Source organism: Diuraphis noxia, unplaced genomic scaffold (genome assembly GCF_037042655.1).
Source record: "Diuraphis noxia isolate RWA-SAM2 unplaced genomic scaffold, SU_Dnox_SAM2 contig0002, whole genome shotgun sequence".
In the NCBI taxonomy this organism is placed as follows: Eukaryota; Metazoa; Arthropoda; class Insecta; order Hemiptera; family Aphididae; genus Diuraphis; species Diuraphis noxia.
In genome coordinates this window covers 18,575,023-18,594,577 of record NW_028301712.1, presented here as the reverse complement: position 1 = coordinate 18,594,577, position 19,555 = coordinate 18,575,023, and the positions used below count along the sequence as shown (strand labels likewise).

The 19,555-nt window shown below is 30.1% G+C and overlaps 2 protein-coding genes and 1 pseudogene across 8 annotated transcripts in view; all 3 read right to left on the bottom strand.

The window, feature by feature from the left end:
- Positions 1 to 1,614: 1,614 nt before the first annotated feature.
- LOC107173269 (EF-hand calcium-binding domain-containing protein 4A-like) lies at positions 1,615 to 15,689 on the bottom strand. Of its 6 annotated transcripts, none has more exons than XM_089219984.1 (8): positions 15,463 to 15,689; positions 12,495 to 12,606; positions 11,357 to 11,489; positions 9,201 to 9,387; positions 8,222 to 8,287; positions 6,137 to 6,310; positions 5,875 to 6,031; positions 1,615 to 1,922 (listed from the first exon to the last, which is right to left on the bottom strand). In XM_089219984.1, exons 1-8 carry the CDS (start codon positions 15,538 to 15,540, stop codon positions 1,867 to 1,869), a joined length of 963 nt encoding a protein of 320 aa, XP_089076110.1. In that variant the 5' UTR covers positions 15,541 to 15,689; the 3' UTR covers positions 1,615 to 1,866. The 6 variants fall into 6 exon arrangements, with proteins under 6 accessions (XP_089076110.1, XP_089076111.1, XP_089076114.1 ...); XM_089219985.1 differs by having other exon boundaries at positions 11,357 to 11,486; XM_089219988.1 differs by having other exon boundaries at positions 12,495 to 12,630; positions 15,463 to 15,600.
- Positions 15,690 to 15,790: 101 nt separating this feature from the next.
- Positions 15,791 to 17,332, bottom strand: LOC149058180 (uncharacterized; annotated as a pseudogene).
- Positions 17,333 to 18,211: 879 nt separating this feature from the next.
- conu (Rho GTPase-activating protein conundrum) overlaps positions 18,212 to 19,555 on the bottom strand; it is a 67,144-nt gene continuing 65,800 nt past the window's right edge. For both annotated transcript variants that reach the window (XM_089220393.1, XM_089220394.1), the window contains exons 13-14: positions 19,334 to 19,524; positions 18,212 to 18,707 (exon numbers count right to left, since the gene is read on the bottom strand). In XM_089220393.1, the coding sequence (XP_089076519.1) occupies positions 18,598 to 18,707; positions 19,334 to 19,524 (301 nt within the window). In that variant the 3' untranslated portion in view covers positions 18,212 to 18,597. The remainder of the gene's footprint in view (positions 18,708 to 19,333; positions 19,525 to 19,555) is intronic.

The window sequence follows — 19,555 nt, the reverse complement described above, 5'->3', positions numbered from 1 at the left end:
TTTAGCAGTGTAATTTTTTTGATATAATATTATACTAAAAATTTGAAAAAAATATTTTACTATTTTATTGTTATTACATTATTAGTTTTTATAATTACTTAAAACTTACATTTTTAATTTCATATTTTAAAGCCTGATTGTTGATGAAAAATGTCCTACCTTATATTCTTAGTTCGGTTATACGTACTCAGCACTCCACATCAGTATCGTGATACTGCACTGGTGTGAACACCAGATAGCCATAACACTTTAAAAATATATTGTACAGCGCTGCTTTCCGTTATATTTCACAAATCTTTGAGAGGGTTTGGCACAAAGATCTTTTTGAATTAAAACAGATTTTACCTTCTTAGCAACTCTATAAGTTATCGTCAAATCTATAAAATCCTATGTAACTGAATACACTTTCACTGGTTGTGTTTAACCTGACCACTCCCGTGTATCTCTCATTCAAGCGGGATTCAAATTTTTATAGACATTTTCATTTCAACATTTCATGAAATCGAACGAAAAATAACGGTTTTAGTTATTTTTATGTAATTCTAAAAACGTTAATTGTAGAACTTTATCTCGTTATGCGTATAATATAATTACTTTCTACGCGAAATTAAATTTCATCAAAACATTTAGACTAATTATAATCAATTTATATAAAATACTACGTGTTTACAAAGTACGAAACATTTATTGACATCATTTTACGTGGTACGTTGGCATTGATTTATGAATTATAAGTCACTAAAAATAATTTATAATATAATACTAGCTACATAAATTGATAAAAGATATTCAATGTTCCTGGATAAAAATATTGAAATCTAAACCATAGCACTATATTCTTCTTTTCCTTCGTCTTCTCTCCCAACTATTTGGGGTCGGACACCTTGGTTCTCAATTTCCACTTACTACGATCCTTATAATCATCCTCACGAACACTAATCATTCTCATATCGCACACTAAACCATCTCTTTTTCGGTCTTCCTCTTCCTTTCTAAATTATAACATTATATTAATAATAAATAAATAAATTACTATAAGTACCTGACGCAAATAAATAATAAAATATAATTTATAAATATAGTCACTATACTCACTGATGACCGTCACTCACCACTAGGTGTCTCTCTTTAGAATCTTTTTTCGTTTGCAATAACTTAAATTTGACTAGGTACTTTATTAATGTGATCATTGTGACTTAGGTACTTACTATTATAAATGCAAGATACAAACGAAATTCTTTATACCTACATCATGGTGATTTCTCTGAGTTTTCAGTAAATCAAAATTTTCAAACACTTCTCGAAGTACCTAATTAATGAATGATTATTGTAAAAATATAATTATATTATATAATCTACCCATTAAACACCTACCTGGCTATACATGGCTTTCGGTTGACTTATTTTTATCATAAAAAAGACAAAATTATTATGTTATGTATTTTTTATAATTATAGAGTATATTGACTACGTAGTCATGAGTTATGCCATTCTCATATACTTAAACTTAATACCACAATTTATTATTTTATAAAAAAATACCCAACAAAATTGCGTTATTATTATTACCTATATATAAATGTGATGGTTGTACCCTAATAAATAATTATAATATTAACAATTGTAATGTAAACTATAATAACTTTGTAGCTGATGCTCAAATTCGAATGTATAGTAACAATAATAGTAATAATAATAATAATAATAATAATAATAATAATAATAAAAATATAATAATGATGATATTGTTGATGGTGTATCAGTGTATTATAAAGTCTTTAGTTGCGTTTTATTAGATATTCGAATCGTACCATTAACAGAGAAATTTAGGTTGAGTATGGCGGTGATAATGACGCTGCCCGAGTGTCAGTTCAACAGTATGTTTTTCATGTCCTGAAGGATTTCTAATTGTTGCAAAAGTCCTGAAATGCATACAAAAATAAAAAAGTTACAATGGTACAATAATATAACATTTATTACATAACGTAATAAAATGTATAGCGTTTATGTTTTAAATTGAGGAATGATACACTGACACAGTGTTATTAATGGCACGATTATAAGGGGATTGGAGGGGTGCTATTTACTATTTAACACTTTTGACACTCAAGCAGAGAGCAGTTAAGCACTTTCAAGTCTTGAATTCATAGATAGTTTTGTTTTGAAGTATTGTTAGGAGCTTTACTTCCGCAGTCCCATGCTATATGAATGTTTAATCATTTTAGCAAGTACAAGATTTTGATTAATTTCAATACGTATAAGAATTTACCTATAATGTAAATGATATTAATTAAACTTTTAAAATATTTAAATAAATTGTAGATCATCTTATAATTCATAAGATTTGTAGGAAAAACAAATGCGTACAATTTGTTTTTTATTGCCTAGATGGTAGATCAATTAATACTTAATAGTAATTAACCAAGTTTTAATAATTGCGCATAGGTACACGTATATAATGTAGAAATTATTATTTGTTGAAAATCAAAATATGTATAAGAGCAGTTTAAAAAAATATTGTCTCAAATTTTTTTTCAAAAATATTTGGAGGTAGTATTTTCGAAAGGGCTTTGCATTTACCGTAGCCTTTCCTAATAATTCAGTCATATAAGATATTTACACATTTAACTTAGGTACCTATTTGTTTCAAATATATACCATTATACCCCATACGGTTATATGTATCAATGTATGACAGTCGTGAATGTTATATTGATAGAAATTTCGATTTACTTTTTGAACTTATAGGCCTGTGGTTTGCATCTTAATTGGACTCATTAGTCGTGACCCATTTTAGTTGTTATTTAACAATAGTTATATTAAAAAATAATAATATTCATCAATATCTTTTTTAATGTGTAAAACTGTACCAATTTTTAAAATAATTAGGTACTACTATTACGCTCATTGAATTATTGCTTCATAATACAATTTAACAATTTAAGTCAACATTATAGAGAATAACAGAATTTAAAATTTGATCTCATTCTTCCAAAATGCTGTACATAAACAATTTTGATCTTGAAATTTGGTTACACGTAATTTTTTTATACCTACGACAGTACTACTGTAGTGCAGAAGTAAGTGGTACACTAAGTACTGTTTATTTTTATACACACGTTCATGTATCTATACATTAACATATGATTCATACTTTATGTATCTACGTCAAAAATATTAATCCAGTAAAATATAGATGGATACGATTTTTGTATTTTCACCGTTGTATAATTATTGATATCAAGGTGTACGTGATGACGTTAATCTTAAAGGTTGTTTATTAATCTACTATAGATACTATAATACTACGATAATACTACGAATATAATATTATAAAATATAATTACAGATTCATATATATTCAGTTGCAATTCTAGAAAATAATATAAGTTTAATATCGTAGCCCTTTTACGAGTTTTATTTAAGATAGGTACTAATATATAGCTATCAAAAACTTCAACATACTCCAATAATCAATTATAGGTTTTAGAGTAGAGATTTAAGCAATTTAAGTTAACTCCCCGAATAATCGATACGTTATATAATATAGGTATGTAGAGAGTTTGAATTTTAATCAATTATTGCTAAGTTTCATCGTTTACGAAAAAACGCAATGTTTACTTACATCACTGTAGGTAATACCATTGATTATAGAATAGATGATATTCTATAATCAATGGTAATACGTAGGTGTCGTTTACACTATATGTAAATGGTCCTAAGCTTAATTTATATGAATATAAATAATATAGGTACGATGTGTGATGAAGTGTCGTAATTAGGAATTTGTCTTGGGGGGGGGGGGGGATAAACATTTTTTTCCACACAAAATACTTAGATTTTCAAGTACAATATCTGGGAAAACTATTTCATCAAAAATTCTTAACTAATATATATGTACACAAAATGTATTAATAAATGTGCTTTAAAATTCTACAGAATTTAGTACCTATACAATATTATAATAATTTCTTCAAAATGTAAATTTTGAATATATTAGAATTAAAATTTACTTTTAAATTAAATAATAATTTATAGATTTCTTGATATTAATTATATTTAATATATTTCGTCGTGATGTCAGCACGATAAGACATATAATTCCATAAGCTTCAAATTAATATATTATAAATATACACATTATATAGGCTCTGGGGGGGATATATCCCCTCACCCCCCTTAATTACGCCCCTAGTGTGATGTGTTAATGTTTTTAATGCATGTAATAATATGAGACAGTGTTAGTTATTAGTTCATAAATTTAGGTCAGGTCTTATCATAGTTTTCTAATAATACATATGAATGGAGAATTTACAATGATAACACAATTTTAGAAATGAAACAAACTTATTTGAAAAATATCTACTTGTATATAATATAAGTAGTATATTTAAAATATATTATGCAAAAAATTCTATTGTGTTCTTCAATATTTCTTAACTAAAATATAGCTAACAAAAGCATAAACTATACGTCTTGTCATTTGGTAATTGTTATGACTTATATATGAGTTGTAACTTTAAAAGTACACAATAAAAACAAATGACAATACATTTTAATTCTTAACATAATATATTTGTAATTGGTATTTGCTACTTGTAAATAGTTGTAGTAATAATTATAGTATGGGTATGGTAAAATATTAAAATAAAACTGGATGTCTATATAGATGGTCACTTATATTATTATAATCTATATAGGTAAAGTATGTCATATTATTCAGATATTGAAAATATTTCATTAAGTTATATCATCAAACTATTTGGGTTCTTAATTTTAATGAGCATATAACTCTGAACTCATAACATAGAAAATATTTACTAGGCAGTTGACAGTTGATACACTCGAATGAGCAAAAAATAATAATTGAGTAATTGCTTATGAAATCAAAAAACAAGCATGATTTATTTAAATATATTTTTGTTATAATAATATTAAAATAACCGTTCCTGTGTTCCCATCGAAGTAATATAGTTTAATTTCATACACCATTTAACAGTAACATCTCGCTTAAAAAATTAAGAAGCTCTACAATGACCATATCAAAAGATAGTCTTAAGCAGAAAAGCGTCTTAAGTGACTTTTAATGTGTACAGTTTTCTAAGCAACACACATTATTTTAGTTTTAATGTATTATCTATAATTTTATTTGTATAGAAATTATTAAGACAGTAAACCACTTCGAAATTGTGTGTGCCTATTTGAGGTTTGTACAATCCCCACGGTCCACACCAAATTAAATTGAGCCACTGATGGTACGCTATAGCGTATTGTACCACACTGAAATCACATGTTACAAATTGATTTTATAACAATATAAGTAGTTACTCATGAAGTATCTAAGAATGTTTTAAGGCTATTGTGTAGTACATATAATGCATGCAATAAAAATCATTTACAATACTTCAGAAGCAGATATATAATCTTGTAAAATTAATTATTAAATTGAATTACGCTTTAAAAAAAATAATATCATTAACAATACACACATAGATAAAATATGTATAATGCTTTATATATAACCACTACAAAGGTTTAGTCATATATTTCGTATGTTTTAATTTGTGTTGCAGTATCATATGCTGCAATAGTGGAATTATTGTATGTTAAGTTAAGCATCATATATTTCAGTATTTCTCATTAAAAATATGAAACCATTTATAATAAATACCATTTTTTTTTTGAATTCACCAAAGTTATTTTAAATTTAATTTTTTTATTACTAACTAAAGTTATTTAAAATTCAAATCTAATATTGGTAAAATATTTATATTATATGTTACTTAAAAGTAGATATGTATGTATTGCATACACTTTATCTATGAATATAATATATATATTATAAAATATAAGAACTGCAAAGTTAAAGCACACCTTCTTCTTTCATGGAGACCAAATTTTTCGCCACGTAGAACCCTTGTTTGAAGTGTTTCTCATTGTCCGCGGCGGACTCCACATTGGTCCTCTCTATGATTTCTTCAAGCTGACAGGTTTTAGCCCGTTCCGCGTCCAAATCATTCAACAGCCTTTCCTGTAAGCATCATAATTGTGGATTGTCATTCATATCGTCCATTCCATTTGAACTTCGATCTATTAATAATAACAACCGATTTATCGCACGGTTTATATTACTTACACGGGTTTCGATAAGTTTGGCGTTTTCCGCCATAACCGCCAGTTCACGCTGTTGGGCCGCCACTAGCTGTCCGGCGAATTCTTGCCTAGTCGATACAGCGGCTCGGAACCTATCCTCCTTATCGGCCAGTTCGTTTTCCAACGCGGTTAGTTCTAACCGGAATTTTCTCTGGTCCTACACACGTTTTTAATCTTTTAATATTTGAAGTCGAAAGTTTTTATAAAAATGTATAACCTGAAATCCTTTGATTTCGATTGTATTGTCTATAACCACTAACCGGTATTCGCAAAAACCCGAAGTTAAAAAACAATCACCAAAAAACGAATTACGGTTCTCGATGTGTACTTTATTCCACACCAAAGTTTTTGGACATACAATCATTTCAATCATTAGATACTCCAAAAATAATTCTTATCGTAAGAACAACATACTAATAAGCTATACTTAAAAGGAAGCTTTGCGGAAGTCTGTGGTCTCCGTTTTAAAAGTGTGTAACACAAACAATTTTTAGTACCGCAGCTCACGTTTAGCTCCGTTAATTTAAAAGTTAGAGTAAATCGACTGAATCGACTTATTAGGAAATTCGATGGTAAGAATATTATTTGTGTTTGTATGTGGGTTTTTCACGATGATTCAGTTTTTAAGTCAGTTATGAGCAGTCATAATTTACGTTATATAATATACACAAGACTTACAAAAAAATTGTCAAAGCCATAAGTCAATACTGCACATATTTCTTATTTACAAATTATATAAGTAATTAATATTAATTGAAATCGTGTGGAGACGTGGGGTTATGCTTACTCCCTTCCGGGTCTCCCTACTGCAGTGGCGGTTATAACTGACTTTTAAGGGGGGGGGCGGAAATTATAAAATTCATAGGACAATAATGAGTCGTTGGAATTTTTCCCCAATATTTTGAAATAATCCAAAATAGGTTCACCTTGTACTTACAATTAAATAAAAAAAAGTATAATCACAGATGCACAGTTAATCAACCATTGTAATAATAAAAATCTAAAATACAAGCATATTATGTCTTTTTTTTTTGTTCAGCAAAACGTGTAATAATATATGTGAGTTTATGAGTATATAGCGTTTATTATATTTTTAGATTTATATTAAGAGGACGCTACACCCTCATGTGTTGTCTCCGTCTTACAAGTGCGTAACATTGCAAAAACTGTTTCACACGGGAAAGAACCGAGAAAGATATAGTTATAACTTATAACTAAGAAACGAAATTTTCACCACATAAAAAGGAGGATTGTGTCTGTGCAATATCGTTTTTATTTTTTCGATATCCGAACTACAAAAAAGTTATTCATGCTTAAAAACACAAAATTAATATATTATAAAACAATAAGAATTTTTTTTTGTATAAATGATATCGAAAAAATAAAAACCATATTGCACAGTCAAAATTCTCCTTTTTATGTGGTGAACATATCGTTTCTTAGTTATAATTGTATCTTTCTCGGTTCTTTACCGCGTGAAACAGTTTTTGCAATGTTACGCACTTGTAAGACGGAGACAACACATACGGGTGTAGCGTCCTCTTAAAATTATCGTAATATCAGAATGGGAAATCTATTACATTATTGAGATTATTCCTAGCAGCCATATATATATATATATATATATATATACATATATAAACAATGGCACACAACTTTCTGAATAACATATTACGTAGGTACTAGGTAGGTAGTACGTACATATACTATAATAACAAAAATTAATAAAATGTACTACAATTATTTAAAAATATACTGTATATTAATTATATTACGCAAGACAACTTTACAAATTGCTGATACTATTTCTATAAATTAGAAACACAAAAAAATAGTACCATGATTAATAGTTCTTTCAATAATTTACTATAAAATTTCAATTATAATTTATTATAAAAAAACACGGACCAGGGGGGGGCGATCCACCTATCGCCCCCCCCCCCCCCTTATAACCGCCACTGCCCTACTGGATCCTTTGTCACGGAAATTTTCGTTTACGTCTCACGTGATTTTCTATGTAGCACGTAGTGAAAATTATTGACATGATGGTTAATAGTTTAATACGTACTTCAAGTTTGGTCTTTTCTTGCTCTTCGCGGAAATGAGATTCAAGTTCTTCGAATAGTTTTTGCATCTGAAAATCAAATCGCACGTGACGGTCTTATAATACTCATTATTTATTATTTTCGGCGATGTTCACGCATCATTGTGACCAGGGATAACGCAAATAATAGATTAATAAGCGCAAAGAAGTTTAGATATAATTGATAACACTAGAAAATAAAATGTGATTCACTAAGCATGCTCTCTGTCCTCTTTTAATGTAATGTAGTTATTCAACATTTGATTTTGGTATGTTTATACATACTTTTAGGCATAAGAAAGCCTTGTGGATATACAAAATTCTGTTTTTCAAGCGACAACTCTTCTATTCTATTGTAAATTATTCATCTGGATTATTTGGCGGACCTATTAAAATCAAAATTCAAACAAGTTGTTTTTGAGTTGTATAACTTGGTCTACAAAGAATAAAAGGTCCATGATGATGGGTTTGGAAGCTTTGGGGTCTATGGAGACTAGACAATTTTAGTGATGACCTATTTAAATCTTTCAACATTTATAAATTGTAAGGTCTAAGCTAGTCGCTAGATCGAAGCCAGATCAAAACTAGATCAATAATTATGTATAATTAATATTTTGTAAAATCATCAATAAAGATTATTATCCTTATTAGGCACGTTTGAATAACGGTTGTCTGTTGAACCTACTCGTTTGAATTTTGAATAAGGTAAACAACATTTTCACAACAATATTTGCTAAATAAATTACAGTAGAAAAAAACTGGTGGGTGGGTTCTTGTTTGAAAAACCGAAGTTCGTATCGCCACAGTCAACAGAACATTCCTCAAATAGTAAAAAAATCTCAATACTTCGAAAATATGCCTTTAAATATATTTCAAAAATCAAAATTTGAAAATAAATTAAAGACAAGGAATGAGGTGAGCATGTTCGGTAAATCATCCTGCATAATGTATATCAATAATGTACGTTGTTTTGGTGTTGGATCTCGCGGCTCTGTAAGATCTCTTCCAGCTCCCTGTCGCGTTCGACCATCTTTACCAGGTCCACGTGCAGTGCTCTGAGAAACGCTTCGACGCGGCCCACCGAGACCGCATCACTGTCCGGTTCCATTTGCGAGGCTGCCTTGCATATGTTTTCTAAATGTCCTACGCTCCTGCCAAAATCATACTGATTGTTAATAATCAATAAGTCATGTGACATCGGCGATTAATAACCATTTACAGCCATCATAGTGATTCATTGGATTACTCATTTCTCTGTATAAATGTTTAGGTATGTCCCACAATGTATTTATAAGTATGGACTGAGTTAATACTTATAATTATCTAATTAATCATTGATTTGAAATACGGTTTTTAGATATTCGACATGATGACTTCTAAGTTTTCCAAAATCACTTAAATTTAACCGAGAAAACGACCGTTTAGTGATACAATCACCTTGTAAAATATGCATCTTTACGCACGTATTGAAAATCTATTCGCATTTGCGTTGTCTCCGCTTTTAAATACATACAACATTTCGTGTATCAATTAGATTGATTTGAGGTATCATCAAACTTAAAGTTAAGAATGTATCATAATTCCTTTTATTGGTGTTTAAATTATAAAGCAAGCCACGATAATTTTAAAAATGTAAGCAATGTTTACATATTGCTACGTGTCTAACCCTAGATGTGCCCTACTCCTATTGATAGGAGATAACTTTTAAGTTTAAAGATTGATGATAGTTCAATTTACTCAAGTATTAAATTTAATAATACAAAATTGGTTCTGCTGAACGAAAATTTGTTGTCTGTAGGTATCGTATGTTCAGGGCCGTCCCGAAAAAAAACTATGGGGGGGGGGGGTGTAGACTAACTAATTTCCAACTCGTGGAGTCAAAAAAATTTTCTAGCTTCGCTCGAAGAATATTATCTTATAATTTTATTTTACCATTTTTATTTGCTTTGTGTTTAAAAAAAACATACTTTTTTAGTTTTATAAATTTAAATAAAAGAAAATGTTTTTATTATTCTCTTTGGTATCAAATACAAAGAGACACCAAGTATAGACACCAAAATATTATTTTTAATTATGTTGATATTATAAATCATTATATAGTAGGTATATTGTATATAGTACAAAATAATAAATCTACATTTTTACCAAACATTTTATTATAAAACAATAGAATATAATTTCGATGAAGAGGTATTCAAATAAAAATATTTTAATACATATTAAACATACAAATATATATGTATAAAAAATATAAAAAACATAAACAAATTTTTTTTTTTTATTAAAAATTAAACTTGTAAAATATTAACAGTTAAATTTCTATTCTGCGTTCTTTCAATTTTTACCACTGTTGTGCTAATTTATTAATGTCCAATTGGTCCACAATATCTTTTTCTATTTCTAATATTACTAAAGAATTTAATCAGTCATCCTTCATTGTCGATCTGATAAATTTCTTAACTAATTTAAATTTACTGAATGCCCTTTCATTCGATGCTACAGTCACTGTAGAAGTTAGAAATAACCTAACCTAACGACATAATAAATTAGCACATGGTAAAATATGTTTGACTTCTTCAGACTTTTCCATTAAACATTTAAAATTTTTTGAATCATTTGGTAACATGTTAAATAATATCTCTAATTGAGCCTGGACTTAATCTAGATCTTTTAGATTGGAATCTGTACTATCTGGTGGAAATAAAGATCGAGCAGTAAGCACTTTCGCGGAACGACAGTATTTCATTATCATTTTATTAATATTTTTATTTTTACTTATCAGTTATAATACTAATATTACCCATAGTTATTGTATGGTATTCTTATATCTACAATATTATAAATAAAGTAGAGATATTTTTTTTTCATAGGAAAATACTTAAATTATGAATTTTATTGTATAATATAAATACAATTTATAGTTAAATATTATAATAAAATACTTAAAATATTATTAAATTGCCGACTCAATGACCTATCGATGAGCCATTGTGCCAACTGGGCCCAACTATAACTGTCATGGGAGGTGGCTCACCCCTACTCTCCCCCTCAAGACGGCCCTGCGTATGTTTGTATAACGAAGACAACACACGCGGATTAGGGGTGTTCTCAATCACTTACAATTTTAACATGTTCATTTCTTTAATGGTTTGAAAAAGTGTTTGGATGTCTTCTGTGTAAGAACATTTGAACGAAACAATGTTTTGTTGCTCCTTCAATCGATTATTCCGGAAATTCATTGGCGCCGTGTCTTCTGTGTGCAAATTTATAATATATAAGTAGTTAATAGTATCGTTAAGACTTATATCAGCACAAGCCTGCTTTAATAATCATGTTTTAATTAATTTATATTAGATATATTATAATATTCATTATATTTATATATTTTCAAGCTGATTATTATGATCTATGATTTTAAATTTTAATCAATTTCCAAATGTTTAGGTAATATAATAATAATAACTATATACATATATGCAAGTTATAATCAAATTCAAAATCTAATAAACAGTGCAATATTTTCAAAGAACGGATGACTGCAAAGATTTAATATTTCAATAACAGTGTATATGTTATTTTTGACATCCTTTTAACTCAACGTCCAACTATCCACATTCACCCACCCAGGGCCGGATTAAGATTTTTTGCGCCCCGGGGCAAACCTACCTAAAATTAAGAACTACTTTTTAATAATACATAAACATAACATTGTTTTACTATAATTTGGCTATTATTATATAATATTAGAAATATATTAAAATTATATGAAAACAATCTTTTTAATATTACTATATACCTAAACAATGTAAATACATTTATTAAAATAACAATTTTGTAAACATGATTTAATATTTATTTAATTATTAATTATTATTATGGCGCGGACTCTGTGACTGTAGTTATTATTTGTAATTCAGATATCGGTAAATTCGTGAAAACGCGTATGTGAGTTTGCGCGCCGTGTACACTGTCGTAATCGCTAATAGTTTTTTCACTCTAAATGGTACCCACAATATTTCAAAACTTTGCGCCTTTAAAATCTTGCGCCCGGGGGCAGATGCCCCCTCTGCCCCCCCTTTAATCCAGCCCTGCACCCACCAATTTGTATATGAATCGTGATATTGTCACTACTGGTCGTTGGTATAGTCCTAATAAGCGATGAGACATTATAGTTAATCTAATTCTCCACTATTTTTAGTTAGTGTATTCACTGAGCAACCCGCTTATATAAAATCATAAGCTATATGTAGGTACTCACTGAACTTTTCCAAAAACTGACTGAGTGTGAGGTAACCCTTTTGCTCGACATCCAATGTATCAAATACGATCTCCAATTGTTCCGGAGTCATCGAGAGCTCGTCTTTTAATTTCTAAGTAAATCATTATTATTTAAACTAAACAAATAATAAATACATATGTTTCAATATTAGGTATGGCTTACACGAGTTAAATACTAAATTTAGAATTTAGGGTACGAATGCAATATCTCGTGTAGGTTATCATCGATTAAATTCATTGTAATCAATTTAAAATGTACCCTCCCCCCCTTTTTCCCGAGTGACCTCTAGAGTCTAGATCAACTGCCGGGTATTATAATATAGTACTGGTATGAATAATACAGTTATTACTTTATTGTTTATTAGTGGGTTTGAGTACGTGCGTTCGATAGTTTTGTATAGGTATATAAAAGTACTAACCACTATAGGTATATATTAGTATATTACTACACAGTGACAAAGCACCATACAAGACGCTATGGCTATAATATATGCCGTCGGATCGTTTATTCAATTTTAAATATTAGTTGTACGCACCACTGTATATGTATTATTATATATAGGTGTCTACTGTGCAGTTCTTTGAGAATCTATACATACTTTTTTTTTCTTTAATATTTATTGTCTGTACGGCGTCGTAGTATACGTTATAATAGTAATATTATGTACTTCGTCATTGCTGTCGTATATAATATGCATATATTGCTTTCCGCGCAGACAATAATAATATAATACTGTATAGTTAAGACACAAATTACGATAATTATCTTTGCTTGTTCGTTGTTTAATAATAATCGGGTGCATTATATTATATAGATACCTACCTACCTATTTAGAATACGAAGCAGTAAAATAATTAGTTATTTGGTGCGTTATTACGTCCGACGACGGACTGGTTTCGAGTTGTGAGAGCGTACTATATATACCTATCTAATCAAATTTAAAACGTCATACATTTCCTTCGTAGAATACCAAAACGCTAGCTATCATGTAGGTACCTACGACAAAAATTCGATCGTCGAAACGTTTATAAGTTCTGCACACACAATAATAATTTTAATATTTTGTAAGTACGTTAATAATAATTGCCTGCAGATAATGAGTTTGATTATACGACGAGATTATATTCTATCGTCATTGATTGTTTTTAATACTCTCTTGAATCGGCTCGTTAATCGAAATCGAAATGATTGTCGCTTATGATTTATTTTCCTATCCATATTTTCATTGCATGTAATACACGTGCAACATTTACTTTTTTCGCTCTTAATTTATATACACCTATAGGTATATATTTATATAAAATATGTATACCTAATAAATATTTTAAACTGTATATGCTATATTATAGATTTATAACAATGATGTGCAATACACATATTATGTTTTATAGCATTTTATTGTGTTGTTTTGTAAGAATGTATTTTGTTCATGTTAAAATTTGATATTAAATGGTTTAGAAGAATTCAATGGGAAACTCGGTTCGACAACATGCGTGTTTAAACAAGTGTTCGCTATTATTATTATAGGTGTAAAAATCGCTGACACGTATTTGGCAACTTTTAACATAAACACAAAACAATTATATATTATAATATACATTTATACAGGGTTTAAATGCAATTCATATTTCGTATGATGTGCTTTTTGAAATTCAATCGAATATTTTGGATGTACTAATAATCTAATTAATTTATATAAGAAATTGACGATCCAATAATGTAGGCGATTATCTTAGTTCGACTTGACGATAATATAATATAATCGATACATAATTAAGGTTATGTATGTGATGTCGTTGTGGTCGTTGGGTGTTGGATTGGGTAATGTGGGTATTGTCATTAGAGTAAAATAAGTCAACTGTACTAGATATTAAGCTTATTGTGCTACTATTGAATAGGCTACGAGTATAATTATTAAGTTGAGTACCTAGGCGGACTAAAAATGAAAATAATAATAATTATCTATACTTAAATAAAGACGCACTGGTATTAATCATAAAAATATAAAATTGAGGTAAAAAATGAACGGGATTTAAAAATTCAAAATAAAAGTTATTTTTAAAACACTGTACATTTTATACAACATTATAATATAATATAATAAGTAGGCGCATGATGGTGTATCACATTACACCGTTCAATATATACGTACCTATTGATCCATCGCCGACGAAAATTCGAAATTTCAGTTTACTTTGAAATTAAATTTGAAAAAGGTATATCTACTTGATATGGTGCTTGTATTTATCGAGACTTGAAAAGTGTCGACTCGATCGTTCTATGTAGTGTATTTTTATATTATAATATTATTATACTGTTTGAGACTTGTTTGCAACATTATTGTGACAATCGCCACTTGTCGCTAACACTCGATTGATTCGCCTAGCCAACACAATATATAGTTTATTGTCAATTGCACTCATCTTGAATCTCGGGCATTATCTATCGATATACCTACTCAAGGGGCTTTATTCGCCCGATTATTTACAATTACGATATATTACAAAACATCAGTTGGTAGATTGAATTCGAGCCGAGCATACACACAGCAGACTTCGGTTCGAGACCAAACTATACGCGCAAATAATACATTTTCTCTTATGTAATAAAATAATATTGCATTGTAATAATATCTATATACTATATAATATACGCGTGCCATGTGTGTGTGTGTGTGTGTGACATAAATGATTACGAGTTAGATTCGTTAAGTTTTCCGATTAAAACCAAAATCATCCGTCGTCGTCTTTCGTCCTATTTTTCACGAGATTATACTATTATTATTATTATTCGTATTGTATAAGATAATATTGCACGCTTGGGATTGCTGCAGCTCGACATTAACACGAAAAACATCACGATAAGTCTTTTTAATCGAAACGTCAGCAACAACACTATAGACTTATTCTACAATAATTATTATATTTTACAATATCTATTCGCTTACTTGCATGTCCCGCCTCACGATGAACCCCTTTCCCTCGGGGTCACCGAGCTGAAAGAGCTTGTGTCCGATGGCCTCCATGGCGGAGGTTAGGTTAACCTACCACGTGGACGGTATTTTTTCAATAATTTTATTCTTATCTCGGAACTCGGCCACGACCCGGTGCCGTATGTCGTGCTCGTCGGTAGCAATAACGATATACCGCGGTCGCAGTTGTCGCGGTCGCCCGGGTGGGCAAGTGCACAGGCTGCGCACAAAGCTGCGTTCGCGCGCGGCAGTCCAAGGCCGAGTGAGCACAGTTCGCCTCATCGTCAAAAGCGGACCGGCGGTGAAATTTCTCAAAGTTACCATCGGATTATAACCGTCGTAGTCGCTGTCCCTAGAATAAAGTACTAGACCTCCATACTCCATAGGTCCTCACGAGTAGAGGTACCTATTTCAAATTGGGTCTGCGAATTATAATTGTTTATTATCTTATCAGATTGGGTTATTATTTTTATTGCGGAGTCCGAATTTATTGTTAACTTTGCGCTAATGAGGGTCCGACGGTGGAAAAGTTTGGGAAACACTGTCTATACTTGCAGCGTTATAGTCGATTCTATACCTTCGATCGGCATGATAGCTGGTGTACTTATATTTACTACTAAGTCTATTAGAAATTACGTAGGTAATAATGCTATTAATTTTTTTTTTTTATGATTCACGATGTATAAAAATTTAAAGTGTGTGATTCAAAGTCGAAAATTACTGAAGGTTTAGATGATTTACAATTGTTTGCAATTTTGATTGTAAAAAATAAATGTTACGGCGATGTTGATTAATGTAAATCCTAAATCGACGTCGTCGTCGCACTTGATTGGAAACGCTCATCCACGAGTGTCCATCATCACTGATTCGTGTACGCACAATTTATATTATGTAATATATACTTTACCTACACACTGTATTTTGCATAATATTACGCATCGATAATATTTTCTTTTATTATTATTGATAATAACTGCCTCGGTGACTGGGGGGTCGTTGGCTAAAATAAATTGTACATAATTATTAATTTAGGGATACATTATTGTTAACCTGAGTAGAAACTTATAACTATACAGATGATAGTATAGAAAAGAGAATACGTATACAATTAATAATAATACGTAATAGGTTAATACATTATACATTTCTAATACATATTATCAGGGCACATTTCTATATACATTTTTTTAAATTTTGTATCTCTGAGGAATCTGAAAACATTGATAATACCGTCCGCGGCGTTTAGATTTTTTGCTAGATGGTGGATTAGATTTTACTTCGAGCGTTGTATTTCTTACTTTCTGCATTCGGCTAAGATTGTTTGACTGTCAGAGGATAGTTTCAGGTTGAGAATATAGGCGGATTTTCTTTTTTCACCAGGAAAACATGAGTTAATCTGGTATGGCCTATTCTATGCCTGTTTATTACGGTCATTTTTTCTTATCTAGTAAATGCGATGATAGGCCATGGAAGGATATAGTTTTTTATTTCGTTTAATTTAGTGTTGGATATTTTTCATTCGTTTAGCCATCAGTTAATAATTTTTCCTTTAATTATCAGTTTAATATCGGATATTGAATATATACTATAGACATTGGATTGAATCTGCTGATATAATGACATCTTTAGCAAGTTTATCCACTCTTTCATTTCCGGTAATATCAGTATGGCTCTGTATCCAAATTATTTTAATGATTAAGTTTTCTTTTCGTGATGAGTATATTTGGTTCTGTATTGTTCTGGCAGTCTCGTTTGGTCTAAAAAAGTTTTGAATACTCACGAAAGTACTAAAGGAATCACTAAAAATTATAGTGTTCGTATATGTGTCACTATTCTGAATTTTATAAATATTATATTTGTTTATAAATCATAATATTATGAACAAAGCTTTAACGCGCGTGTATCATACGATGTTTACTACATGGATCTATTATTCGTGTCGTTACCTATGGGCTTTTATGGCTGTACGCAGTTCCGTGAAATATGAGTGGTGGCGGGGATACGTCATCTCTGGGGTCAAGTGTTTGGTCTGGGGGGGGGATGCTCCCCCGAGGACGCTTTGATAAGGTCCTTGATTTGGCCTAATGCGCCAGTCATGGTCCCTCGCATAAGCAGGAACTTTGTACGTGGTTTAAGTCATCTGTTATTTGTTAATCTTTATACTATCCAACTATTGGTTGAATGCAAGTGTCCGATTGTAGATAAAATAACTGTCGCCAGAATCTGATGTCTACCTATGCAAACCGCCTAAAATAGATCTTCTAGTTTTTTTGGGTTTCTCTTTTATATTGACGTCAGCATTGTCTCCGAGTGTACCGTGTCATCCATCGCTTTCATATCTTCACACGGCATACCCACGTGCTTATAGTGATAGTTTGGACATTTTTTGAAAGTTATATGCTCTGTGGAGTGTGATCTAGTCGTCTGTTTCGGAGGTAGGTAAATTATTATAGGTGTCTATTAATTCAGCCACTTGATTCCACGTACAAACAACTAATGGCGCTTTTGAATGGAAAAGTTGCTAAGCCAGTGATGTTTAGTGGTGAGTAGCAGTGAATGAAATTGAAACTGGTAATTCAACTAGTTCCACCCTTTCAAACGTCTAAAAGCCAGGCTTAATTAATCATTTATATATAATTCACATTCCTGTGTATGTGCTTAATAAAATTACTTTTAATACCTAAAGGAACGTATCAAGTGTAATTGTGTAAAAACAAGAAAAATATTGTTGTATTACCAAATTTTTCAAAATTGTATAATAGTTATAATTTATTTTGTCCCTTGCATTATTTATACATTTTGATCGACAATTAAGTAAATAATAAAAAAATATATATATAAATAGATGACGTCATTACAGTTGTTGGTATCATTTTTCATAAACAAATAGGTATCAATAGTAATAGTAATAATAATAATACAAATAAAAATTAACAATATGTATGCAATATGCATCTTGATAAAATGTACAGTATAAAATCTCGGGTTTTTTCAACATAATATCAAAACAAAACAATTAAAAAATATATGATGGATTTTTGGTTTTACACTCCCTATTAATCGCACAGAAATAAATTCAAATGACTCAGCTCAAACCACATATTATGTCAGTCATACATGTGTCATGCCGTTTCTGTGATCACATTTGACGAACCACTGAGCGTTCGGGTTCACTTGGTATACGGCCATCATGTTAGCGGTGGGTTCTATGCGCCGCTGACCTGTACGCAACCGTAAAAAATACACATGAGTACGTTATGTTGCCGCCACATTATAGTTAAATTATTATTAGAATTGATAAAATAATATAATAATAATAATATGCAAGACGGCCACGTTGTTTTAAATTCAAGTTATGGCCGAAACACGGTTAATAATAATAACAATAATAACGTGGAAGCCTAGTGGAAAAATCAATAGTTTTGTGGAATATATTAAATATTTTAAAGGTTTTTTCAGTCCGATGGTTTTCACTTTTTCAGGGTTAAAATTTTAAAATTGTATAGTTTAAAATGTTTAAATAATTTATCGGATTTTTTAAAAATTTAAGCGATTAAATAAAATAATTCTTCTTTTTGGTACGGAAAAAATTGTTTAAAATTTAAGTGCAATCTAAAAATTATTATTCGAATGTGATGAACGATGATTTATATATTATGTCTATTTATTTTAAAAGTATAAACTTCTAATTTGAATAGATACATAAAACCATAATAAAAACTAATATGATGTAATTCGAAATAACTTAAAATGTTCATCATTAAGTTGTAAGTAAATATACAGAATTGTTCAGTGAAAAGTCAAATATAGAATTGATACATTTTTTTTTTTATAATTTGAGCCTTACCGATATTTCCACCAGTCTCATATAAGAAATGTGTCCGAGTGGCCATATCAGGATCAGCAGTTGTTAACAAGCACGACAAGTTTCCATTAGGAGCAAGTTCAGTTAATGCCCTTGACTTGAGGTCCTTGCGGCCAGATTTAGCCATGTGCCCGTTTTTCGTTACTGTTTGCTTAGCAGCTTCTTCCACAATCCTTAAAAAGCATATTAAATTAGTTATTCATA